This window comes from Phyllostomus hastatus, unplaced genomic scaffold (assembly GCF_019186645.2).
Source record: "Phyllostomus hastatus isolate PE091 unplaced genomic scaffold, TTU_PhHast_1.1 phas_contig_159, whole genome shotgun sequence".
In the NCBI taxonomy this organism is placed as follows: Eukaryota; Metazoa; Chordata; class Mammalia; order Chiroptera; family Phyllostomidae; genus Phyllostomus; species Phyllostomus hastatus.
The window spans coordinates 21,929,434-21,957,018 of record NW_025333640.1 but is presented as its reverse complement, the minus strand read 5'-3'; the positions used below and the strand labels follow the sequence as shown (position 1 = coordinate 21,957,018).

At 40.3% G+C, this 27,585-nt stretch overlaps 1 protein-coding gene across 1 annotated transcript in view; it reads left to right on the top strand.

The window, feature by feature from the left end:
• MND1 (meiotic nuclear divisions 1) overlaps nt 1-24,797 on the top strand; it is a 50,252-nt gene extending 25,455 nt beyond the window's left edge. Inside the window, exons 5-8 of the mRNA XM_045831600.1 lie at nt 7,001-7,075; nt 8,865-8,979; nt 18,282-18,326; nt 24,553-24,797. Coding sequence (XP_045687556.1) covers nt 7,001-7,075; nt 8,865-8,979; nt 18,282-18,326; nt 24,553-24,659 — 342 coding nt within the window. The 3' untranslated portion in view covers nt 24,660-24,797. The remainder of the gene's footprint in view (nt 1-7,000; nt 7,076-8,864; nt 8,980-18,281; nt 18,327-24,552) is intronic.
• Nucleotides 24,798-27,585: the final 2,788 nt, after the last annotated feature.

Here is a 27,585-nt window from a genome sequence, read left to right as displayed (position 1 = left end):
ACAAACCACTGGCCCTACAATTCTGATGGCATGCCACCAGGTGGTGGCAGTCTCAAGGTCATATGTATCCTTAGTCTCAGGATAGCCCTCACTTCAGTTTGTTTGGCCTGTTTTTTCCTCAAAAAGCATATCAATATTTTATACAGTTTCATATTTCAATATTTCTAATCTCTCTGGCTGCCTTATGTATTTAGAAGTTCTACAGAAATAGCAGTTAGTTGGGTGCTTTTTTGTTTAAATATGCTTTTTACTCAACCAAAGTTCGTTCTTCAGACTTCCAGGCCTGCATTTCATCAGATTCACATATAGGGTTTTGTTCAGGTTCCCTAGTATTTATATTTATTTATAACCATAAGTTTCCTGCACTATAAATCTTTTTGAAAAATAGCTTTTGATTAGATGCAAAACAACCTCAATTTCAAATTTTGTTAATTATTTTCTTTTTAAAATCTATATGCATTTCACCTTTTCAATAATTTTTAACACTTAAAAATGCTTCAGATCACCCTGGCTGGCGTGGCTTAGTGGATTGAGTGTTGACCTGTGAACCAAAAGGTCACAGGTTGATTCCCAATCAGGGCACATGCCTCGGTTGTGGGCCAGCTCCCCAAATGGGGGCATGTGAAAGGCAATCAGTCGATGTATCTCTCACACATTGATGTTTCTCTCCCTCCCTCCTCTCCCTTCTCTCTAAAAAGTAAGTAAATAAAATCTTTTTTAAAGAAAGTACTTCAAATCTTAGCTTGTTTGGTTGCTTTCCACTCTTGAGTTAGTTTACCATCCAACAGTGTTAGGTGCTCTCTTTACTCTACCAAAGCTATTTAGGCTCTGAAAGAGAAGAAATTAGTTTGCTTCTGTAATCTGAAATCCAAGTTTTCTTGAACCTTTCAGCTTTATGAGGCAGAAATAGAAAAAGAAGAAAGAGCATTATTCTCTGTCATGAGCAAGGAAACATCCCCGCCTGTCTGTGTCTTTCCACAATGCCAGGCCTATAGGGGACACCTCCCCAACAAGCCAGTGGAGTCACGTGCAGGTTACACAGACCAGGGCAGCAGGTTACACAGACCAGGGCAGCAGGTTACACAGACTGGGGCAGCTTGTGCGACAGAAACGAGCAGAGCGAGCAGCTGAGCGAGCAGCTGCCGTGAAGTGCCGGTCATCGGCAGGTCCCCAGGTGGAGAGACTGCGGCTGCCGAGGCCCGAGTCCAATGCCTGTAGCACAGCCAAGCCTGAGCACTGAGTGGTCAAAGCTCTGCGTTCTTGTAGTCCACAAGGGGCTGCAGGCCCCCTCATATCAGTGTCCACATGCAGTCCTTTCCCAAGTGTCCAGACTTGTGGTTTGGGAGTTCTGGGCCCACTGAAGGCCATTCCTGTTACACCCCGTTACCTTGGTCTTGGGCATACTGGCGCTTAACATACTGTCATGGCTGACGGTGACTCCATGTGGGATTGTCAAAGGGGTCCGTAAAGTCCGCTCTGCTCTTGCTCTTGCTCTGTGCTCTGTGCGTTCTCTTACAAAGATTGTTGTAGCAGAAAGCCGTTATGGGCAGGTACCCTAACCACTGTTCCTCAGCACTGTTGTCTCTTGATGGCTTTTTCTTTGGCTTTATAAATGTAATGTAGAGTTTCTTATAATCTGGCCTATTTAAATTAAATTTGAGATTAAGCACTTTAATGCTTTTTATAGCAAGTAATTTTTTTAGATTGGTGGCTTCTGATGAAACTAAATTACTTAAAGAAATTGAGTAACTTATTAGATCAAAACATTTAAAATTTCACTCAAGCAGCATTTTCATTAGAAATTTCCATAGTGGACAATCTTAATTCTCCTAAGAAGTTTTTGGAAATTTTAGGAGTAAAACGTGAGCAGATTATCTCCCATTGTTCTTGAAAGATAGTAGGAAAATAAGCAATACCTTATGTAAAGATAATTTTAACATCTATGTACATCTGCTGTTAGATTCTCGTCGATTACTATAATCTATAAAAGTGAGGAGCTGGACAGCAGCCCTGGAGTTCATTGGGTATGTGGGTGTCCCCGTGGGCCACATGTGAGCCCCACCCAACAGTGAGAGAATGGGAGCCCGCCTGGAGCTACGCTAACCTCTGTCCCTGAGGACACTGAAACCTAACTCTGAGAGGCTGTGTGGACTGAACCTCTGTTCAGTGGCTAGAAGGGAGTGGGGCGGTGAGGGGTGGCGTGTCATGTAGCCCCCAGAGGGACAGAACATGTCTCCTGTATCGTGGGGGTTACAGGCAGGGGGACCTGACAGGAAAGCCTACCAAGAACCCAGGAGCTTGGCCACGCAAGGATTCAGCTCACACGTCTCTCGGGCCCAGAGAGCACTGAGGCATCTTAACAGCAGCACGATATGTTCTACCCCCTTGACCTGTTTCTTCTCCCCTTCTCCAAGCCGGGGGTGGGGTGGGGTGGGGTGGGGCCAGGAAGGAGAAACAGCAGTCGGGCTGGAAGGAGAACAAAAACTCCAGACCAGGAAAGAGGAGGACAATGTGTCCTCTCCAGCAAAAGAGCCCTGGCAGCCAGTTGTGGAAAAGGGGAGAAGTCTTACTTTAAATCAAGGTTTAAGTGTTAACTTTGGTGTTAGACATTCTAATTTCTGAATCAAGGCTCCGACTGACAACTTAAAACAGTTGTAGATCTTGATTAAGAGTAATCCAAGGAGTCAGTGCATTTTTTGGTCAGAGATAGTCTCTCAAATGTATCAACAGTTTTGTTGCCACTTTTAAAAAACTCTTCTCTGAGCATTTTACAGTGTCCTTAAAAATTCTTTGAAAACATTTCCTTTGGTTGTATAATTGTTACATCTCCATACCATGAAATACTGATTGAGCATTTCTCTATTGTTAAGACAATTACACGGCTCCCGTCTTTATATATAAATATATCTTTATAGTGTTTATTGTTTTCTTAAATTGATTCCTAAATTGAGTATCACCTTAAAAGATAAAGTTTAATGCTTTAGATACTTTTCTTAATTTTTAAAAATGTATACTGATTTTAGAGAGAGGGGAAGGGGGTAGAGAAAGAGAGATACATCAGTGTGAGAGAGGAACATTGATTGGTGGATTCCCGTACACACCCCGACCTGGGATCGAACCCAAAACCTACGCCTGTGCCCTGACCAGGAATTGAACCCCCAACCTTTTGGTGTATGGGGATGATGCTTCAGCCAACTGAGCCACACTGACCAGGGCTGTTTTAAAGACTCTTTACAAGACTTTTTAACTATATAAAATTTTAAAGTGAATGATACTTTATTTTTAAGGAAAAATAAAAGACATAGAATCCATTTTTTTCATGACATTGTACATGGATTTTGATAAAGCCAAGACTGATCTGGATTCTCTTGCTATTTCCTCTTTTCCCTGTTTTCTGCTTCTTGACATTCCTTCCTACCTATGAACATGTCCATCTTCCTTTTCTTTGCTTTGGAATTTTTTTTTTTTAATTTCTAAGAAGGAGTAAATAAAAATTCCAAAGCAGCCAGCTTGAATCAATCATTCTGTTCCTCTTATGAATAGGCAGTTCCTCCAGGCAGTGAATTAGCCCTTTAGAAAACATTGGCATTATGTTTCTCGACCCTGAGTGTCTGCATAGGTGGCCTGGAATGCATTGAAGAGACGCATTGTGTCAGACCCTCAAATCTGAAGATGAAATCCTGTTCTTACTGATTATAAGTAGTTTTTGTTGTTGCTGCTGCTGCTGCTGTTCTGAGTTACTGGTTTTTAAAAATTATTACTTGCTTTAGTGAAAGTTGGAGATGGATTTATTACAGTATGGAGTTGGTTCTTGCTTCATGTTGTAGAAATATGTCAGGAGAGTTTGCTCTTTAAAGGAATCCTGTGCTGAGTGCCTTCTTTGAATATGGAGTATGGAAATGCGGACTTTTCTATTTCTTCCTGTGATGGAAATAATATTTTATCTAAGTTCAGGCTACAGTATTTAGCAGTAATTAATTAATTTTTACTGATACACTAGATAATATTCTCCCATATATTAGTATCTTGTGTGTTTTTGTTGGGCTTGTTGCTGCAAGCATAGATGTTGTTTAGCCCAGTTCTCCGGTGTGGTGCCCCTCCCCCACGAAGCATCAGAATCACCCCCACCTGGGAGCCCATTAGAACGTTATTAGGCTCCATCCCAGGCCTCCTGTTCAGAAACTGGGAGGTGGAGCCCACAAACCCGTGTTTTAACAAGTCCTTTCGGTGAGTCTGGTACATGCTAAAGTTGGAGAACTCCTGGTTTAGATAATATCTGCACAGCTCCTATCACTTGAGGCCGGGGTTTGGTTTAATTCCAAGATATGCATTAGGAACCATGGCCGTATGGCTTCGGAGAGATGTGTAGATGGAACACTGATAACAAAGGCTGCCTCACATGAGTTGCTTTCATTGTTTCCAGCAGCTGAGCTTTTAAAAACTGAACAGTGCCAAGAACACTTCGCTGTTGAGCTGAACCCAAGTGTTCCGTACTTAGGGTAATTAGCAGAAGCTTCTCATTTGTTTACATCCTTCAGATCGTGTCTCCTTTCATTACCCAGACGGTAAAACTGACAAATCATGAAAACATATTTCAAATGCATCGGGTTATTTTCAGAGTTAAGGAATGTTTTAATTAGTTCTCTTCAAATGCTTTTAAGTTGTAAATAATCACAAGCAGACATACAATACCTGGAAGACACTTCATTAGTATAATATATGCATTTGTTAATTATTAACATTTTTATATAGGTTTTAACTTATTTCTAAATGTTTATAACAGCTACCTATCTGGTTATTTTTAAAACATTTTTAGATCTGGCTGGTGTGGCTCAGTGGATTGAGTGCTGGCCTATGAACCGGCCAGTTCGATTCCCAGTCAGGGCACATGCCTGGGTTGCAGGCCAGGACCCCACTTAGGGGCTTGCAAAAGACAACAGATCTTTGTGTCTGTCATACATCGATATTTCTCTCTCTCTCTCCTTTCCTTACCCTTTCTCTAAAAACAAATAAATAAAATCTTAAAAAACATTTTTAATAGAAAAATGTTATGGTAGTATGTATGTGCATATATGTGTGCATTTTTTTATTGGAAAATTCTCCTTTCCTGAATTTAAATAGTACATGCATTTATTATTTCAAGTGGATCCTTAAGGGTGGAATATTAACTTTTTAAACATGGTGTTATTTTATAAATGGGAACACCTCTTTTCTTAAAGAACTAGAAGTCCTTGCTAAATTTAGGGCTTTAGAGCTTTTCTGGATCTTAAATCTACAGCAGATTTTAATTTTTTTTAACTGCAGAATATAATTACTCTCACGAAGAGGTATAACTGGTTTGGGGTGGTGGCCTCACAGGTGGATCTTGTTCGTGCTGCGGATTAGAGTCGGTGACGAGAGGCCATTAGAGAAAGCTGACAACGTTCCCTTTGTGCATGTTGCAAAGTGGGAGATTTCCTGGGGTAGAGCTACCAGCTTTTTGAGGATACTATTTGTGATTTTTAAGCAAAAAAGTGTGTCTAAGTATTGTCCACCCTCTCCATATTGTGAAGTGTCAGTTTCTTATAATCAGCCAAACAAAATCACTCATTCCATCCTTATTTTCTAAAGGACTTTTGACTCAAGCATGAGAGAGGATTGGAACATATTTTAGGAAGACCATTACCCAATCAAATAAGTCTGTAATTTCTTACTAGTTTATAGCAAAAGATGTGGTGGAGAATTTAGTATTGGGAATTCCCTGTGACTATTTACTTATTTGTGGGCTCAAGTGAGATTTAAAAAATTGGAAGGGGAAGCAATGTTCTGAAATTAATCAGTCCTTTTGCACATGGGCCCAGCCACAGCTAATGAATATGCTGTATCTATGGTCTTTATGTGGGTACACTATGTAATCCATTTTCTTTTTTCTTTTTTTTTTTTTTAAATTTTATTTATTTATTTTTAGAGAGGGAAGGGAGGGAGAGAGAGAGAGAGAGAGAAACATCAATGTGCGGTTGCTGGGGGTTATGGCCTGCAACCCAGGCATGTACCCTGGCTGGGAATCGAACCTGGGACACTTTGGTTCCCAGCCCGCGCTCCATCCACTGAGCTACGCCAGCCAGGGCTTGTAATCCATTTTCATATATAATTTACTACTTCCTAAGCTTAGTAGAACACGTAAACTGATCACTTTTAAGGTACATAAAATTGGCCACAGGCTAAAAATTTTTTTATTCTATGAGAACTTAGAATGTAAAGAATCAATTCCTTATAAGGTAACTTATTCAAGAATAATAAGTGCTGCATTAATTTTTGTCTTTGTTAGTGAAATAGGTCACATATGAGTACAAGAAATAGTTTAAGTGAGGCTGGGTGAGGGCAAAGGTGGGGAAGGTGGGAGATATCTGTAATAATGTTAAAAACAACAAAAAAGACAGCGAAATGAAATTTGAAGAGAATTTATATAGAATAGGTTTTGAATTTTCAAATTCAATTTTTATTTTTTTAAAGATTTTATTTTTGGGGGGGAGGGAAGGAGAAAGAGAGAGAAATACCAATGTGTGGTTGCCTCTCATGTGCCCCCTACTGGAGACCTAGCCTGTAGCCCAGGCATGTGACCTGACTGGGAATTGAACCGGCGACTCCTTGGTTCTCAGCCCGTGCTCAATCCACTGACCTACACCAGCCAGGGCTCAAATTCAATTTTTAAATAATATGCCTCAAGTTATTTGAAATGGGCATGGGGAACATGATACATGAAAACTAGAAAATATTACAGCATGTTATTCATTTTCTGCATAGGATAGGAAGAAATATTTCTAAACTTGTTTTTCAGTTTGTCCTAATGATTCGTGGTACTTGGTTTTCTTTGAATTAGAGTAGTTCTCAGTGGAGTCTTTGACCTTTTTGTTATATTGTCTTGGGCTGAAGACAAATCTCATTATATCTTTTTGACCCGTAAGCTTCATGTTTAGCAGGTTTACCCCAACAAACCATTTTATTTGTTTTACTTCTCTAGTTATCCGAGGGAAACCAAAAGCACGCCAACCTACAGAAAAGCATCGAGAAAGCTAAAGTTGGCCGCCAAGAAACGGTGAGTCTGTGTCGGTGGACCCTTGAACCGGTTCTAAATGGGAGAGTAAGGACGCACGGGGTCCTGTGAGGAGCGTGCCGTTTCTGCCGGGAGAGAAGCGAGTCGCGGCAAAGGGTGTGGCCACTTGCCCTGGGAGGACTCACTAATTGTGAATCTAGATGCGTTATTATTTTATGGTGTCGTATACGGCAGCATAGCACAGCAGCATACACTCTGGAGCCAGACGGCCTGGGCTTGAAAGTCTCCTGAACTCTCTGCCCTTGATTTTCTCAGTTGTAAAATGGGGAATAATAAAATCTACTTCGTTAGGAAATGGTGTGGAGTAAATTAATATTGGCAAAGCACTTAGAAGAGAACCTGGCATAAGGTAAGCCCTATATAAATGTTTATATATGTTTTTAAGAGTCTTGATTTTTAAGTCTTGGCCCAGAACAAATTGAAAACTATCAATATAATATCCTTGTGACCTTTAATATTTCTCAATTATTTAAGTGAATATTGACTTACTCTTATTTTTTAAAGTGCAGTGTTCTCTAAAGTATTGTGTTGGGGTTTTTGAAAAATTACTTTCTCGTGTCATCGTCATCTCAGGTATAGATTCATGACTTGAGAAAATATTGAAGATCAACACGAACCGTTACGCATTCTATGCAGGCTTCTGTTTGTACCACTTGATTGTGAAAGAGACTCAAAAACTTGTCGGATGGTAGGAAAGAATACATCTCGGGTTTACAGTGGCTTTATGCCTTTCTGGGTTATTTTACACACCTCCTCTCACTCGAATAGCCAGCATCGTCACAGCTGGGAACCGCCGAACGGTGATTTCTGAAGAATATTCAGGGGAAGGGACGTTCTGGGTGTACCCTGAAGCTGTTATTTCTTCTTCGGTTGACGGCAGTGATGACCACTTCTTTACTTGATCCTTTTTTTTCTTTAACACTGGCAATAACTTGTAGAGGCACCTTCAACTAATGGTGACCTGCCCATGCCCACAAGTTGTCAGCCAGGCTGCTGAGTGCTACCCAGGCCCCCGGCACCACTGCGACAGGCGAAGAACCAGCGGCACGCCTCACTGGTGCCTGCGGCTGGCGAGGAGTATAGTGGTTCAGAGAGGCTCCTGAGAAAGATGCATTCTAATGACCATCCCGCACTCACCCGTCAGGGTTTTCCGGAAATACGCAGCTCCTGTCTACTAGATATTATTTATGGTGATGATGCTGACCATGATGATGAGGAAGGAGAAATAGCTAACATAAATACTCTGCTTAATATGAGCCAGGCAGGTACTGTTCCAAATGCATTTTTTATATTTATTCAGTTCTGCCAACAGTTCAAGGAGGCAGCCATAATTACTGTCTCCACTTTGGTGGAAGCTCAAGTGATTTGGCAAAGATCTTTGTGCTTGTAGCAGCGTGAGGTGGCTCCAGTTCTCCGTGTCTGGAACGGTCATGTGTCCACACAGGTGTTCATCATTCTGCTTCTCCCATCTTCATTAATTAGCTTTTTCTCCTCCCATATTTTCATTGGGGAGCATATATGATTTGGGTGTGGTTGGTGATCTCTTGTCTGTTATGAGCCTTTCATTCTACCTATTCTCATTCAGTTAGTCAATGTATGTTCATATATATAGGATGCTTGAGATGTCAGAGTATATTTATAATATTGTCAAAGCCTAATGCATCAGTTGTAAGGAATAAAATGAAAATGTCTATATAAAGTACATAACCTTATAATATATGGCATTTTATTTGCCTTAGTTATACATAAAACTATTTTTTTATAAATGCAGGAAGAGCGAAACAGGCTAGCAAAACAGCTTTCTTCACTTCGAGAACAAAGGGACCAGCTCAAGGCAGAACTGGAGAAATACAAAGAATGTGACCCGCAAGTCGTGGAAGAAATACGTAAGCTTATGTCACATATTGAGGGTTTTAACTTTGCTAATGCAGAAGACTTTGTACTTCTGGTTGCCTGGTAACCATTCTACAAGTATATGAGAGAATAAAGCCATTAATAGTATTCATGTTGCATGAAAATTTCCTTTGAGGAGACTTAATGTTAAAGCATTGAACAGTGGTAGCTTTAAAATGAGAAGCATTTCCAGAACAAGAAGTTTGGTGGGGCAGAAGGATAAAGACATAAAATATAAGCTTAGGAAACTAAGGAGTCAGAGAGGGAGCTAAGTTGGCCCCAAGTACCTTGATTCGAGAAGGAAATCCACCATCATCTTCTAGGGAAAATGACACAAAAATATAAGTGTTTGCAAGTCGCAGAAAGTCAGCCTGTGCGTTGACTTGCCTTTTGAATATACAATGATGTTTTGACCTACTTTTAAACCAGAGTCTTCAGAGCTTCGTTTTGAATAATTTGTGTAGGTTTATGTAAAGATAGAAATTTGAATATTTAAAGAAATGAAAGGGTATATTATAAGTGCTCATTTAATTATTGGCACTTGAAAATTAACCAATTGGTTTGATTATAATTAAGTTATCCTTGATGGTATTCTTGTGTAATGTTGAAGTTAAACTTAATTTTAGAGACAGGTCTCCATCTCGCAGCTCCAGGGGGCGTGTCCCCGCACATGGGGTACGGCCTAGAGGGTGGCATGTGTCTGTGTCTCCGTTGATTGTCCAGGGCGGCTTTCAAAGAGAGGTGGAGGCAGAAGAGCCCGCTGAGCCAGTCACTTTCTGTGATTAGGTTTTTGGGGAGGCAGGTTAGCTCTTTCACGCCACCCACAGGTTCATTTCATTTATCGTCATCCTGCAGAAGAAAAGTGCTAACCAAATCTATTGCTACAAAATTAACCACTTTAATCAGTTTTAAAGTTTTAACTGATATCAGATGAGATGCTCAGTGAATACAAGGACAGCAGAGTGGCAGGAGAAAGTAGGAGGTTACTGCCAGGAAGTTTCATCTGCTCATGCTTCATGCTTCATCTTTCAAAGAAAACCCAGACCGTTTGGTAAAGAGGACATCAAATGTTGTGTCTTGTTTATAGTGTGTTTGTTTTTTTTTTAAGTCCTGACCCAAGGATATGTTTATCGGTTTGAGAAAGAGCGAGAAATCGATGTGAGACAGCAACTTTGATTAGTTGCCTTCCGTACGTGCCTCGACCAAGGATCAAACCTGCGACCTCTCGGTGTTCAGGACAACAATCCAACCAACTGACCCACCCGGCCCAGGCTAAGAACAGTTTTATTACCCAGATTCAATACCTTCAGCTGGTTTGTTTTCAGGATCAGTATAGCTGTACCGTCTAGCAGTTCAGCATGAAAATTCTGCTTTCACACAGTACAACAGTTACCAAATCTGATCCTTCATTTGATACTCTTACTTGGTGCTACCTCGCTTCCTGATTTCAGTTTTGTGGGATCCTTGGACGTTTTCCTTGAAGTGCCAACTCTTGCTTACCTGTTGCATTCTCTTTGCTGTCCAGCACCCGCAGCGCTTCGCCATAGCTGATCAAGGCTTCTGCCTTTCCACTCTGTGGTCCCCCTCGTGTTGCCTCGGCTGCTTAGACGACCCTGGCTGATGATATCACTTCTACTTATGGCCTCCCCTTTTTACAGTACTTGTCATAATTTTGACAGAACTACTCTGTCGTATACCAGCGGTGCCCCTAAGGCAGCAGGTCACTGTGAGCTGCACACAATCAGCGGGGACAGAGAATTGTCCAGACTGATTCGTGAAGCGGGAAAACTTTTATTGCGGACACGTGGTTTCAGATGTTGCCATTCCACATGCCTCTGGGTCGTGCAGCAGCTGCGGCAAGTGCGTCGCCTCTGAAAAAGGAAAATAAAACTTGAAGAAGTTTCGGGGTATACAGAGGGTGATGAATTTTCTGGGGAGCAGGAAGCGTGGCTGAAGAGGAAGTTGTAACTGATTTTATAGCGGTTGCCGGAATTCTGCTCTTCGTCATAACCCTTGAATGCTAGGGCTTGGCTAGTTGGTTCTCAGCCCAAGGCAAACATGCCAGCGTCAGTGAGGGTGATGGGTATGAGGTCCATTTGAATGGCAAGGACATTTTCTGGTTTAGAACAAGTTAGGAGACTTTATCAGTCTTCCTCAACATCAGACCTAGCTTATCTTCTAATATTTATTTGTACAGCCATATAAGATAGATCTATGTTTTGATCCTATAGAATTTGCAATGGTGAATTTATTACAGATGTGGTAGTTTTTGACATTTTCACATTGTACATTTCTGATCTTAATAGGGCAATGAGCATAAGTTCTTCCTTCTTGGCTTCATGCTGTTTGTTTCCTCCATTAAAAACCACTATTTTTATTATATATTAATTATAGAAAGTTAGAACATACTTAATAGACAGTAGATATGCAGCATAATTACATTATTTCATAAATATATTTTAGCTATCAAGGTAAGATATCTTTTTCTACAAAAAGCTACCAAACTACAATCCAAAGGTGGGGTGGGGGGACTGTCAAAGCCTATGTACCTATAAACACAATCTTTAGTCTAATTTCAGTTTATACTTGTCTAGAGAAACAATTTCTCACAAAAAGTCAGCTCACAAAACTTTATTCAGACATGGCACTTCCAGCACAGAGAGTAATGCACTAGATTTATCCTCCCACCTGAAACAAAAATATATGAAATAATGGTTTTCAAGATGCTTGATATCAGACAACAAAGTGTAGTAATCATTAGAGCAGACAAGGTAAGCCTTATCATTGTTCCTCCTTATTTTGTTGAGTTTCCTGGTTTTGGCACAAGAAAGGAGAACCTAGGCAGACTTCTGCGGACTCCCTTAACTGACGAGAAGGCACGGCAGATCAGGGAGATCAGCGTGGCTGGAGCTGAGCAAGGGCAGCATATTAGAGAGGAGAGAGGTACACAGAAATTTGAGGACCCTGGGTATTTATAAAGAGTTCCTCTCAGGTATTCGGTTCATGAATATGAGGAGACTGCTCAATGCTGGGAAAAGAACAGTCTCAAAGAATTAGAAGGAACAGTGCCAGGCAGTCACACAGGACCAGGAATAGCGCTTACTCTTACCAGCCAGCTTGGAAAACGTGTAATTCACAAGGCATCCGGTAGAGTACTCAAGAAGGTCTTGCCTCCTCTCAACCCACCTAACAAACTATAAGAGCAAGTCTCGAAAGCATCATTGTTTCAAAGTAACTTTTGGCATCCCAGAACAAGTTCAGGAACATTTACAGGAATACAAAAGTATCTAGCACCCAACAAAATAAAATTCGTAATGTAATAATAATGTAATAAAATTCACAATGAAAGATTATCAGGCAGTCAAGGAAGTTGGAAAACATGATCTTTGTAAGAAGAATAAACCGCCAATCAAAAGTGACCCAGAACTGACGCAGACAGTTAAATTAGGAGATTATGACATTAAAAGTTATTGTAAATGTATTCTGTATGTTCAAAAAGTTAAGTAGAAACATGGAAGGTATAAAAAAGACCCAAGTCAAATTTGCAGAGATGACTATTTCTGAATTGGGAAAACAGCAGATTAAACTTTGCAAAGGAAAGGATTTGAAAGGAAAAGAAAGTATTTGAAGACACAGCAACAGAAATGATCCAAAATGAAACTCAAGACTTTCTGCTGACAGCAGCACCTGTGACCGGTCTGCCGTAGTCGGGGCGCCAGAGGAGGGCATGTTGGGGCGGCGGGGGCTGCAGGCCAGAAAAGTACCTGGAGACGTTTACATCAGAAATAAAGGCTGGATTGTTTTCCAGTTCGACAGAGACTATCACCCACAGATTCGAGAAATTTAAATACATAATTAGTAAATGGCAATGATCTCCTTGTCACTGAATCTAAAGAACTTTTTTAGACTTCAACCTCTACTCACCCCACATCCCCTTTCTCCAATGAGACTGTTGTTTTTGAATGTGCTTTTTGATAATGAAGGATTACATAGTATTTGGCTGTCATGTTATTGTGGAACAGGTTATACTGGATTAAAGGTTTATGAGTTTCACAAATTGATTTTGATAGGATTTGGGGTTTTGGGGTTTTTTTTTAAGATTTTATTTATTTATCTCTAGAGAGGAAGAGAGAGGGAGAGAAACATCAATGTGTGGTTGTCTCTCGCACATCCCCTGCTGGAGACCTGGCCCATAACACACATGCGTGCCCTGCCTGGGAATCAAACCGGCGACCTTTTGCTTTGCAGGCTGGGGCTCAATCCACTGAGCCACACCATCCAGGGCAAGGATTTGGTTCTTAGTGGCATGACTATAGCACCCATATTACAACAATTAGGCTTATCTTTAAATCTGTCATGATTCATTTTGAAACAGTTTTTCTCCTGATAATAGCTGTAACTCTTACATTCTTGTAGACATGCTATGTATTATCTCTTCTCAATAACTCCTGCAGGAAATATTTATGTTTCATCATGCCAGTAGAATTACTGATATCATTAAACAGGTATTAGCAATATTAGTTGCAAATATTCAAGAATTAAGTAAAAGGAATAATTTATAAAAAATAAAATTTAATTTTAGCTGCTGTGACCATTGCTTAAGAACAAGTGAAATAAGTTGTAAGAATTGAATTCCCACAAAAATACTTGAAAGTAAATCTTAAAAGTATTTAACAACTTTTCTTGGAAATAAATGCCAGGATGACAGTAAAAATGGTATAGTAAGGACTTCTGAAAATATTTATCCTTCCATGAAAGCTGGCAAAAATTGTCCCAACTTTGTCAGAATTCTAAAAACAAAAGAAACAGTTTCCTAGTCAAGGAAATGGCTGAATCTCAGCAAGAATAGGTGTTTTGTGGTGTTTTAACTCGCCCTGTGTTCAACCCCTACTCTCCAGCTTAAAAAAAACAGCCCTGCATCCTGGTATCAGAGGAAGCAGAAAGAAGCTGAATCTCTTAAAGACCCTCATTCCCAAAGAACTGTCATGATTTGATGTCTCTGGTGGTTCTCGGAAAGGCACCAGTAGAAAGGATTGTCTTTAATTGACCTGCATTGGAGTATGCTCAATGCTAACAGCCTCTCCCTGGGGCGTGTTTTTCTAAAACAATTATAGGCAAGAATTTTAAGTTTGTGTCTGTCTTAGGTGATGAACAGCAACTATGGCAAACAGACTAACCAAAAAGCTTCAAAAAGCTTCAGGGCTGAGGCCCTGACCTAGTAACTCAGTTAGTTAGAGCATTGTCTCAATACTCGAAGGTTGTGGGTTTGATCCCTGGTCAGGGCACATACAAGAAACTAACCAATGAATGCATGAATAAGTGGAACAGCAAGTCAGTGTTTCTCCTTCTCTCTCTCTAAAATCTATGAACAACAAATTACTTTTAAAAAAGGAGAGACTGAAAGACATGTTTGTCAGCACCTTGAAAATCAACATGTTCCTGGAAATGTAGAAGGAAGGTCACATGCATTGCCTACGTCTATGTACATTCTCAGGAAAGACCTGAGAAGTTCCTAATTTCCCACCTCTAACTGACCTTCCTTGACATTCTGCAAGCAGGAAGTGAAAGCTAAGGCAGAGTTGTAAATTGCCTAAATGAGTGTTTAAACATGCCTCAACTCACACTTTTTTAAAAATCCTTAAAGAAAAAAGAAACTGGAAAAAGCCCTGGCCATATGGCTCAGTTGGCTGGGCATCATCCCGCAGGGCAGAAGGTTGCTGGCTCAGTCCCAGGTGAGGGCGCATGCCCGGCTGTGTGTTCAGTCCCAAGTCCGGGCGCACACGGGAGGCAGCCAGCTGACCTTTCCCTCGCACATCAGTATTTCGTTCCCTCTCTTTCTTCCTCCTTCCCCTCTGTCTAAAAATAAATTAATTAAATCTTAAATAAAAAAAGAAGCTGGAAAAAGAAGAGCAAACTAAACCTAAAGCAAACAGAAGAAAGAAAATATAATGAATAGAGCAGAAGTAAGAGTAATAGAGAATCGAAAAATGAGAAAATCAGCAAAACCAGAAGTTGGTTCTTTAAGCAAATCAACAAAATTGACAAACCTTTAGCTACACTGATCAAGGGAAAAGGAAGATTCAAATGACTAAAATCAGGAATGAAAGAAGGAATATTATTGTTGACCTTACAGAAATAAAAAGAAATATAAGCAGTTGTAGGTCAATACATTTGATAAGCTAGGTGACATTAGGAAATTCCTCAAAAGATACAAACTACCAAAACTGTCTAAAGCAGAAATAGACTATCTAAATAGATGTTTCACATGTAAAGAGAATGAATTAGAAATGAAAATAAAACTTTTTGCAATAAAAAGCCTAGTCTATGCTTCAGAATTCTACCAGTTTAGAGAAGAAAGATCTTTTTAAAAAAAATTGGGAAGGAAGAAAACATTTCCTAACTCATTCTTTGAGGTCAGTATTAGCTTGATACTGAAACCAAACAAAGACATTATAAGAAAAGAAAACTAGATGAATATTGCTTATGAATATAAATGTGAGCATTCTCAACAAAATACTAGCAAATCAGAGCCAGCAGTATATAAAAAGGATTGTGTGCCCTGATTACCTGACAATTATCCCAGGTATGCAAAGTTGGTTCAACATACAAAATCAATCACGTACATCATATTTATAGAATAACGGTGGTGGAATCCCACATGATTGTCTCAATAGACAAAAAAAATTTTTTTTGAAAAAATCCAACACCATTTCACAATAAAAAACATTCAACAAACTGGGAATAAAAGTCAATTTCTTAATCTAATAAAAGGACATCTACAAAAAAACACATAGCTAACATCATATTGGATGGTAAAAGGCTGTATGCTTTCCCCAAGAATGTCTACTCTCACTACTTCTACTCAACATTATACTGGAAGTTCAAGCCAGGACAATTAGGCAGGAAAGAAATAATTGGCATCTGTCAGAAAGGGAAAAATAGAAGTGTCACTATTTACAGTATAGCCCTAAACAATCCACCAAAACCAACAAACAAACAAAAACTATTAGTGCTAACAAGTGAGGTCAGCCAGTTGCAGCATACAAAATCAATATACAAGAATCTCTTATATTTTATATACTAAAACGAAGCACTCTGAAATGAAATTAAGAAAAAAAAATCCCATTACAATAGCAGCAAAATGAGTAAAATTCCAAGGAACAAAATCAAAGAAGTGCATGACATGCTGAAAACTACAAAACATTGAATGAAATTAAAGGCCTATATGAATAGAAAGACATCATATGTTCATGGATTGAAGACTTAAGGTTGTTAAGGTGGAAATACTCCCCAGTTGATCTACAGATTCAATGTAAAGCCTATAAAAAAATCCATTTGCTTTTTTCAGAGTATGATGAGTTGATCCTAAAATCTATATGAAATGCAAGGGACCCGGAATTGCCAAAAGACATGGAGTGGATGAAATAGAATTGAGAATTCAGAAGTAAACCTAGTTGATTTTCCCTAAGTGTGCCAAGACCATTCAATCAGGAGTGAATAGTGTTTTCAACTAGCGGTGCTGGGCACAACTGGTCATCCACGTGCAAGTAAATCCATGAGGACTCTCGCCTCACATCACATTTAAAAATCAGCTCAGCCAGATCAAAGGCCTATGAGCTAAAACTATGTAGCCCTTAGAGGAAAACATAGGCTTATCCTTGGAGTAGGAAACGGTTTCTTGGATATGACATCAAAAGCTCAAGCAATCGAAATATGTAGATAAATGTGACTTCATCAAAATTTGCCACTTTTTTTGTGTCAGAGTATATTATCAAGAAAGTGAAAAGAATGCCCACAGAATGGGAGAAAATATTTGTAAATTTTGTATCTGATAAGTGTCCAATATATATATTTATGTGATATATAATATATCTATTTTACATATATATAAATCTTACAGTTCAACAATTAAAAAACAACTCAGTTTAAACGTGGGCAAAGGATTTGAGTTTTCCCAAGAACAATACATAGTTGTCCAATAAGCACATAAAAACAAGCTCGACATCATTAGCCAACAGGGAACTGCAAATCAAAACCACAATGAGGTACCACTTCACACCCATTAGAATGGCTGTCATAAAAAGAACAGAAAATAGTTCATTGTTGGTGAGGATGTGAAGAAATTGGAACTGTTAGATTGGTGGGAGGTGGGGGTGACTGGATGAAGCAGCACTTCTAAAAACAATTTATTGTTCCCAGAAATGTTATGCATAGAGTTACCATTTGAGCCAACAATTCCACTCCTAGGTATATACTCTACCTTGAAATGGAAAACATGTTCACACAAAAATTATTAAATTATTCATATTAACAATAATAACCCAAATATTTGTCACTTGATGAATGGGTAAACAAAAAGTGGTTTATCTAGCCAGTGGAGTATTATTTGCCAGTGAAAAAGAGTGCGGTAGTGATACATGTTACAACATGGATGAAACAGCAACACTGTGCCAGGACGGGCAGATCTGTGAAGAGGAAAGGGAGATGCATGGTCTCTGTGGGGTGACTCCTAATGTGTATGGGATTCCTTCTGGGCATTGAGAACGTTCTAGAATTGGATAGTTCTGGTTGTATAGTCATGTGAATATACTAAAAAGCACTGAATTACACACTTTCATATAGTGAATTCTGTGGTATATAAATTACCTTCCAATAAATAAATTCTGTCACATAATATTTATTCCCAGTTGATCATGGCATTGTTATATGCTATGTAGGTTAACTTGATAGACACAATATAGATAGAGCCACATTTAATAGAAAGATGTATAATTCAATGTAAGTAAATATTTCCTTCTATAGGGCTACTGTATGACCACTGAAATTTTTTTAGGTCAGGTTTATTGTGATCTGATGTGTGTGTGTGTGTGTGTGTGTGTGTGTGTACACACAGTACACTAAAATTCTTACCATTAAACTTAAATTATCTTATTTTGGTGTTGTAAACTGTGAACAATTTACATCTCAGACTTTCCTGTTTTTAAAGAAGCAAGTACAATAATAATGGACATTTAGGAAAGGGGTATTGTTCACTTGGACTTTCTATTAATGATTAATGTAACTACAGCTTCTAAAATTTGGGGGGAGAGCTAATCAGGTTTGTGATATATTTGTGATAAAATTTACCACAAATTTATTACAAACCTGTATCTCAAACCTTTGAGCTTTTTTCCATAGCCATTTTATTTGTATAAACTTGTTCATGTAAGAAAAATAATCTCCAGATAGATAGATGAGTGTGTGTGTGTGTGTGTGTGTGTATACACACACATATGTATTCCTTTTTTTTTTTCAGGTCAAGCAAATAAAGTAGCCAAAGAAGCTGCCAACAGATGGACTGGTACGTATTTTAGTGGCACTGCTAAAATATAAACTTCACACTCTGATGTGAAATGCAGAAGCCATTATGTCTACTTTTGTTCAAGGAAAGACATTTTTAAATCTTATTATGAGTCATTTTGTAAAGTTCAAGATTTTTTTGAAAAAGCAGTGATTACTTCCACTTTAACTCCTGTGTGACTTTTCCCGGAGACGTCACTTAGGCCACCCACTTAACTTGTACGCAACTTCAAGAGGTCTGTGGAACCCTTGAGGTCTGTGTTCTCGCCCGTGATAACAGCTAACACGTGGGGAGGGCTGTGTGTGTCAGCCGGGCATTATAAGGATGTCTGTGGTGCATTCTCATGGGTCTCCACAACGATTTTGTGAGGTGGGTAGGGTTATTGTCCCTACATTTAGAGATGAGACGGAGGCCGTCGGGAGCCCCTGGTCACACAGGTGCTCGTTCGGCAGGAGAACAGGAATCAGAATCCAGCCTTCCTGAATTCCGAGAGCAAGCCCTCACCCACTGCCTGTCACTGTCCTCTCTACCTGCCTTCCTGAAATGCCTCATTAATTCATTTGCCAATGAATATACATCTGGTCAACGCCAGAGGTATTCTAAGAAGTGGGAATTAATAAGGCATTATCTATGTGTATTAAAATTTAGAAGAAAGTTAATGAATAATAATTGCTGTGAATCATATACAAGTGTGATTATTTTTGTTAAAACCTGTCTGAAAATCACACCGATGAGTTTTCAGTATTTAATTATAAAATAGTGGTAATTGAACTGTGCCACCCTGGGAAGAGTTTATAATGCCTTCACACGTGTCACTCCCCCTCATTCTGTTTCTCTGGGGGAGGGGGCGAGGCTGCGTTCCCGCGGAGGTCACAAAGCTCCAAGTGACCGCTGTCAGTCAAGGTGATTAGGTCAGACGCTGGAAGGCAGATTTGAGCTGGGTTTCCCTGACCCTGTGCTCAGCCCTCTGTATTTCTCAAAAAGTTTTAAAATCCTTTTTCCTCATCTGTTTTAGAATTTAATAGCTTGATAAAATCAATGTAACTGGCCTTTGGTTCCTACAAAATTGTCATTTTATTTATTATGAAGTGATTTCCTAAATAATGTAATGCTTTACTGGTAAGAACAGAGAAGGGTAAAACAGCAAACTAACCTAATATTCAAGAGAATAATGAATTATGTGTCCAATAAAGTCTAAATTATACATACATTCTATCACATGGGTTTGGAAAAACAAGTGAATTTTCAGGCTAAAATAAGAGGGTCACAAAGTGATCTCCCCCAGTCGTACTCAGCGAACCAGCTCAGCGAACAGCAGGAGAAGGCGGCGGCGTGCCCGGCAGCGAGGGCTCCCTGTGGAGGGAACCCAGGTCGTGGCCCTCCTTTGCTCCGGGACTTCACTGGGCTTCTCCGAGCCGGCTTCCTTACATGCTGGGTGTGGACAATACCTCCCTCCCGTTTGGGGAGTGGGGGTTCAATAAGACAGTTGGGGAGCCTACTGCCCTTTTCCCCTTTCTCCCCTTTTCCCTTTCTCCTCTTCAAAAAATGCTCTTGTTTTCCAGTTGTCACAAACTTCCAAGATTATAATTTAAAGACATTTTTGAACAACTCCCCCACCCATGTGATTAGCTGAGAAAGAACCTGGAACTTTTGAAATCCTGTAGGAAGGAGGATATTTTTAGAGCAGTGGGAACAGCTGCGAAGGACTGAGTGAGGACTGAGTGCCCGTGTGAGGCTCAGGCCTGCCCCTCCCAGCAGCAGCGCCCTGGAAAGATCGAGGAGTTAACACAGACAACCCCCTCAGGAAACCTCTCCGTCCTCAACGCGACGAGAGGGAAACACCAGTAGCACAACTAAAGGTTGTTATGTAGTTATTAGTTAAGGTGTTGTTTCTTTTTACTTAAAAATTCCCAAACGTGGGGCGGGGGGGCAAACGTAGGTTTACAGTTGTGAGTACATGACACGCAGCATTTATTGCATTATTAATTATTGTATTATTTTTCATATAAACAGCTGTAAACCTACTTTTGCCCCACTGTGTATATAGAATTGAGAATACTTGCTGTTCAGTAATTAAGTATTTCAGTTTTATAGAATAAGGGATTACCTCACGGTACACATGCAACAAGAAATACTGCATTTAAATGTTTTGTGACAGCAAATACACTTTAAATGCGATTTAACAAATTATATCATCAAACACCTTGCTTAATAATTAAGATAGTGAAGTTTCTATGACTGTGCACGAGAGGCGCCTTAATGAGCTTGGGGGGGGCACGGAGGGGGTGAGGGCCTGAGGTGGACAGGTGCGTGCAATGTTGCCATCCCGTCCCTGTGTCCCTCTCGGGCACGCCACCCTATCAGCAGGAGTTCTGCCAGTCTTCATAAGGCTGTTTCTTTATTTTTTTAAATACAGTTTTTATCCATTTATAAAATCTTCCACCAAATATGGAACTTATTTAACAGGGAATGAACTGTCAAGATTGTGAGTAACATTGTCTTGAAGCCAGACACCCAGGGGCTCAGGGACTTGTTTCATGGAGTCTTTTTGAATTGGCCCATTAAGCCGTGCTGCGGAGGGTCTTGTATATTTATGTTGTTCGTGTTTGATCTTAGAAGGTGTGTGATAAAGTGGTGCCTTGCCCTCCTGTGGATCAGAGCTCCCTCCTGCCCAGGCCGTAGCCTCACTGTGTTGTCTCATTTTCTTCTCTCCCGGCCGGCTTCAAAGTCCCTTGCTCCAGACTCCCTACTTCCACACGTGCATCTGTCCTTTCATTCCCCGGAAACCATGCTGTGCTCTTGGGGACTTGTCCCGAAAGCTGTCCACTTCACACTCGGTCTTTTCTTTCTAAGAGACCTTGCAGTTGTTGAGTAGTACATTGACTTTTCTCTCCCTATTCTTGTGTCAGCTTGACAAGGTAGGTTCTTTATGTTCTGGAATACCCATAATACACTTAATACCTGGCTTATGTAGCCCTCTTTAAGTTATTCGTTCTGGAGTAACTCATGCTATCAGTATTTAGTGAGGTTTTCTCTTAGGTCCTTAAAAAAAGTAAAATTTGTTTTAGCTTATTTTTAAAAAGTAAAGATTTATTTTAATATCTGTTGGTGTTCTATAACACTTTAACTGAAAGAAATGAGGATTTATTTATTTATTTTTAGAGAGGGAAGTGGGGGAGAAAGAGAGAGAGAAACATCAATGTTTGGTTGCTGGGGCCCATGGCCTGCAACCCAGACATGTGTCCTGACTGGGAATTGAACCTGCGATGCTTTGGTTCGCAGCCCGCACTCAATCCACTGAACTATGCCAGCCAGGGCAAAATGAGGATATTTTTTTAACATTTTTCTATTCAATGTGTTAGTTACCTTAGAAATGAACTTCATTTTAAACATTTCATCATTATTTGATGCCCAGAGTTAAACTTTTTTGTTTGTTTTATAATTTTTTATTTTACTAAATGTGCCCAGATATTCTGAGTGTAGTCAATAACATGTCTGAAACAGATCAAGTAGCATTTCTGGTAGGGGAAGCATTGTCATCCCTAACATGAATGTAATGGTAATATGAAAAACTGTCATCTATCTTGTCATAGTAATAAAATGGTTAACATTGAATTTTCATGAGCCAGATGTTGTGCTAGATGTTGTGTTTGTTTTTCTGTTCTTAGTCAAAGTTACATACACATAGTTTAAAGAGTCAAAAAACCTACAATTTTTTTTCTAAAAACACCCTACCTTGACCTCTTCCCAATTCCTGTCTCAAGAACAAGTCTTTCAACTCTTTTAGTTGATTTTTTTTGCTATTTTAACCATATTTCCAAATAACACTTACATATTGCTTTTGCTTGATTTTTAAATTTTAAGCAGTTCTTTGATTTTTTAAATAAAGCTTTGCTATTCTGCTTCCCAACCATTACATATTTTCTTCACTGCTCCTTTTTTCCCATCATCATCATCATTATAATTCCTTGTTACATTGTTGACTGTGATTAGGAATATTTACATTATTAAGATTATGTAACGCCATGCATGGTTGAATGTATTACTCTTGCCCTATACCACGTACATTTCCATGTACTTACTGCTAATTCAGCCCCAAACTCCACTAGATGTGTGAATATCTTTTTCACGCGTTCAGACATACCAGTTGTTCATCATTTTCCTCCATCTTCTTGAAGAAATTGTTCCTGTTTTGTCCCATCTGGTCTCCTTGCCTTTCGTGGCTGGTACACACCTGTCATCCTAGAATTTCCTTTCACTATCATCCTGGGATTGCTTGCCTGTGTTGGATTTCCTGATTTCCCACTTCGCGCATCTTATGTCTTTCCTTTTTTTTTAAGTATATTTTATCGATTATGCTATTACAGTTGTCCCAGTTTTCCCCTCTTTGCCCTGGTCTGCCTGGTATCCCTTCCCTCCAGCAACCCCCCCTTAGTTCATGTCCATGGGTCATGCATGTAAGTTCTTTGGCTTCTCCATTTCCTGTACTATAATTATCATCCCACTGTCTATTTTGTTCCTTCCAGTTATGCTTCTTAATCCCCCACCATCCCCCCATTCTTCCCCTTCCCCCTCCCAGCTGCTAACCCTCCCCATATCTATGATTCTGTCCCTTTTCTGGTTGTTTGCTTAGTTTGTTTTGTTTTGGTTTAGATTCAGTTGTTGATAATTGTGAATTTGTTGCCTTTTTAATGTTCATGGTTTTGATCTTCTTTTTGTTAAATAAGTCCCTTTAACGTTTCATGTAATAATGGCTTGGTGATCCTGAACTCCTTTAGCTTTACCTTGTCTGGGAAGCTCTTTATCTGTCCTTCCATTCTAAATGATAGCTTTGCTGGATAGAGTCATCTAGGTTGTAGGTCTTTCTTAGATTCACTCCTTCATTTATGTGGGTCATATCCTGAAGTAGCTTCCTCTCTCCATGCCGTGCAGTGGTTTGGAAATAACTGCGTTCTTCTGCGTCAGGCCCTGCGAGGACAACCACAAGGCTGATGTGGCCCCTGGTGAAAATGATTTTGACACCCCTGCCCTAGTGTCTCAGTGTATCCACATTTCCTTGTCTTATAAGGACACCAGTCGGATTGGATGAGCGTCTCCCCTAACATGCTCGTTTTAACTTAGTCACTTCTTTAAAGACCAGCTCACAGGTCATCAGACCCTCTTCCCCCAAATGTCTTTCACTCCGGGATTACAAAATAAGATGAGTAAAAACAAAAATTAAAATAAAGGTCGTTCCCAAACATGGTCACACTCTGCGGTACTGAGGGTTAGGGCTACAACATGAATTTAGGGGAAGTGACACACTTCGGCCCCTAGCACTCCGTGAGAACCTATTTTAACCCTCCTACTTCACTGTCACTACAATGCTTATAGAATACGCTGAACCAGAAAATTTTATACCATTATTATTTATGTTTGTAATACCTGTTCATTATACAGGTGGTGTGCATGCATTAATGAAGACGTGTAAAATGAAAGCAAGAAAGCTCACCACCGCCCCCACTCCCGTGTGCAGCCACGCTGAGCGCACCTGCATTGCCTGTGCCGACGCCCTCCCGGTGCTGGGGCAGGGAGGCTGTTACTTTTTTCCTTTATTACACATTGGTGACGTTTTGACCATGCATCTTTGTACACACAGTTTGTTGTATTTCCTTGGGACAGATTCCTCTAAGTTGATAGAACAGCTTTTCAGTGGTAAAATGCATTTTCAATTTGCCAGAGAGGACGCTGAGGATACACATCTGCTCCCTCCCCTCTTACAGCCTTTAGAGAGGGCAGCCGCCTTCTCTCCTCTGACCCCTCTCCCTCACACTGGCCCGATTGTCTGGAAGCCATTCCTGTCTGTCGGGGAGGGAGCAGGGCTGGGGGGAGGGGCTCCCTCTGGGCGCAGAGCAGCTCTGCTGCCTGGGGCGAGAGTCCTGACCTCACTGTGGAGCCCGTGGAGCCAGGCGGGCACTGTTAGCTTTCCCCTGTTTCTGGATGATTCTTCAGTTGGTTATTCTTCAGTGGCACCTGATTTATTGGGATTTGAAATGCAAGATCTGTTTATTCAAAATACTCATGAAATATTTTCTTCTGAAATTAATTGCCATTATGCCATGACTCTTGAAAAAACAGACACCTTATTTTGCTGCTTCTGAAAGTAAAAACAATGGATATAATTACATTTGAAATGTTTTATAATGGTATTTTGAATTCTCAAAAGTATTTCTTATTTTCTTTATAGATAACATATTTGCAATAAAATCTTGGGCCAAAAGAAAATTTGGGCTTGAAGAAAATAAAATTGATAAAAATTTTGGAATTCCAGAAGACTTTGACTACATAGACTGAAGTGTTCGGTGGTGGTAAAAGAGCTGTGTGCTTGTGAATGTGTAATTGTTGTATGTTATCCAACGAGATGTACAGAACTGTCATTTACCTGTGATTGTGATTATCATCTTATTCATTGTAAATAAAGTGCAAGGTATAGATGGTTTTCCCACTTTTTATTTGATGGAAAGCAGGGTGATAGCCATATTCCCACAGAGCTGATCGAAGTACGGTATGCACATCAGAAGCCATCTGCCTCAGTTAGGGTTATAAATAATTTTTTACCGATCAAAGCTGTCATGACTTAATTACACTTTTTGGTTTCACTCGCATGTTAAATATTAAGAACAAAGGGTACTTTTGAAGGCTCTACTATACACATGAACTCACACATAAATACTTGGAAATAACCTTTAAAACTCTAGTAGCTGCTTTAGCATTTCTTGGTATTTAGTGGAAAATGTGTGTGATTAATTCCTAGTATACTGCATCATATTTGCAAATTTCCCACTTAGAAACAAGAATGCAGAAAGTTGCTGTTTCTCACATTTAAACTTAGGTAGCAATTCCTGAGACATGAAAACTACTTTCTTTTGAACTTTTGATGCCTTTCTATTGTAAAGAGCAAGCACATGGCCTTCTGTCCTTTTATATGTCCTTTTATATGATGCTATAGTGGTGTTAGTACACTACACGTCACTGACTAGCGTGTGGGGATTTTGTTTTTCAACTGCCTAAGAGGCAGGTTAAAAATAACATGTGTCCTGCATATTTTTTTCCAGTTCATCTTAGGCATTTAGATTATTTGCAGGCACTTCAAGACAAACAAAAAAAGAAATCAAAACTCATATATAATGCCTTTTACACACATGCCTTAATTTTTTTTTACACTATCCAATTTTGATATTCTTTTAGGTAACTTGAGTGAGATACTCCATATGTCTGAAATGACCCAAAAGGCATCCAACTGTTTGTTGGTGAATCCGGCCTTTGTTTTGTAGGCAGTAGCTCCGGGCCTGCTTAATCACTTCCTGGAGGTGCGGAGCCGGCTGGCCCATCTTTGTTCCTGTGGCCAGTTTGGGTTGCCTCTAGGGCAACAGCTCTGCTCACAGGGACAGTATTTGCTGTAAGAGAGGAAGGACAAGAAACAAAGATAACTTATCGTAAGCCTTTCCGTCAGACAATTGTGGGAATTCCAAAATTTCTCAGAGCCAGTTTGCTATTTATTAGAGAAGATGCTTTCTTGTTTAGAGAGAAGGTATGTACAAAAAGGAAGCCATTTCTAACGATTCCTAAAAGATTCCATCTTCTAAATATTTAGGCATGTTTTAGATTGAGTCTCTTGTGCGGAGCTAGCGGTTGAGAACGGTCGAGACGGGACCGGCAGATGAGCTCCCTGGAGGCTGCGGCATCTCCAAAGCCGGTCGTGTTCTGGGAGATGTTTGACTAAACCGACTCTTTACAACGTAGGCACGTCGGGGTGGCCCCGTTGGTTAGACCGTAACCCTGATACACCACGGCTGCAGGTTCCGTTCCCAGTCGGGCACATACACGGATCAACCGGTGCGTGCATGAATAAGTGAAACAACCAGTTCTCTCCTTGCCCCTCCCCCATCTCTCTCTCCACATCTCCCTCCCTCCCTCCCTCTCTAAAATCAATAATAAAAAAAGTGGGGACTGGGCCTTATTTAGAGTAGCACTGCCTTTTTGTGTGGTGTAAATGCTCCCAGCACGGCCGACTTCGGGTTATCGGCGTGGTGACGGTGCGGAGCGGGTAGAAGGTGCTCGGTAGCACACACCATTATGTATTTTTCCCACCATACGGATGCTTTAGATGTAAATAATCTCAAGAGAAAAGGTAAAGGTAAGATGTAAAACAGAGAGTGGTAAGTTTACCACCACTGTTTTTAATATAATATAGTTCCTCTTGGTTCGTGTAATTTAACCTGTATTGATGGCTGTGTTGAACAGCTGGCTTCACTCTGTTACTTCACAATTAGTGAGCACATCAGTGATCTTAATCTCGTTTTAGAGTTTGCTCTTCCCTGAAATTAGAGACACCGATCATCAAGAAGTCCAGGGGCATTAGACCAGCCAAGCACTAGGTAATCCTTAGTCCTGGGTTGGTTTTGTGGTTGTGAGGCAGGAGGTAGTCAGGAAGGAAGCTCCCGAGGCCCCGCAGGGCTGAGGTAGAAAACACCTATACATGACAAAGACCCCCTAAGACGGGTTGTTCCTGTTTTCTGGGACAACTCTGAATCATAGAATGCGCCTGCGCACTACCCCTGATTCATTATAATATCATTATAATGAAATAACATTGTGGGACTCCCTTCTCCAGTAGCCAATCAAGAAAGTCATGGGAAACCACACATGCGCAGTAGCTTTGAAATCCAACTCCTTGTACCTGCGCAGGAAAAGCCCGCCAAAGACTAGCAGGGGGCTTCTGCCTCTATAAGAATAGAATCCCCCAGCCCACGTGCCCTTTTTTTTTCCTCTGCTCAGAGCTGGCTCACTCCTGTGTCCTGTGGTGTGTACTATCACTTAATAAACCTCCCCTCTTTCTTTATGCTATAAACTTTGTGTGTTCGGTTCAATTCTTTGTCCTCGATCACTAAGAACCTGGTTACCTGTGCACACCTGTGCACACCTGTGACAGTTGATCTGAATATTTAGTACAATTTGGACAGACCTAGAATCAAATTACTAGTGACCCAGCCCTGGCTGCCATGGCTCAGTGGGTTGAGCACCAGCCTGCGAACTGAAAGGTCACCCATCTGACTCTGCGAGTCCAGGTCCGGGCACATGCCTGGGTTGTGGGCCAGGCCCCCAGTTGGGGGTGTGCAAGAGGCAACCAATTGAAGTTTCTCTGCCTGCTTCCCTCATCCCCTCTAAAAAATAAAGAAAATATTTTTAAAAATTACTAATGACCCAGGATCAAATGTGA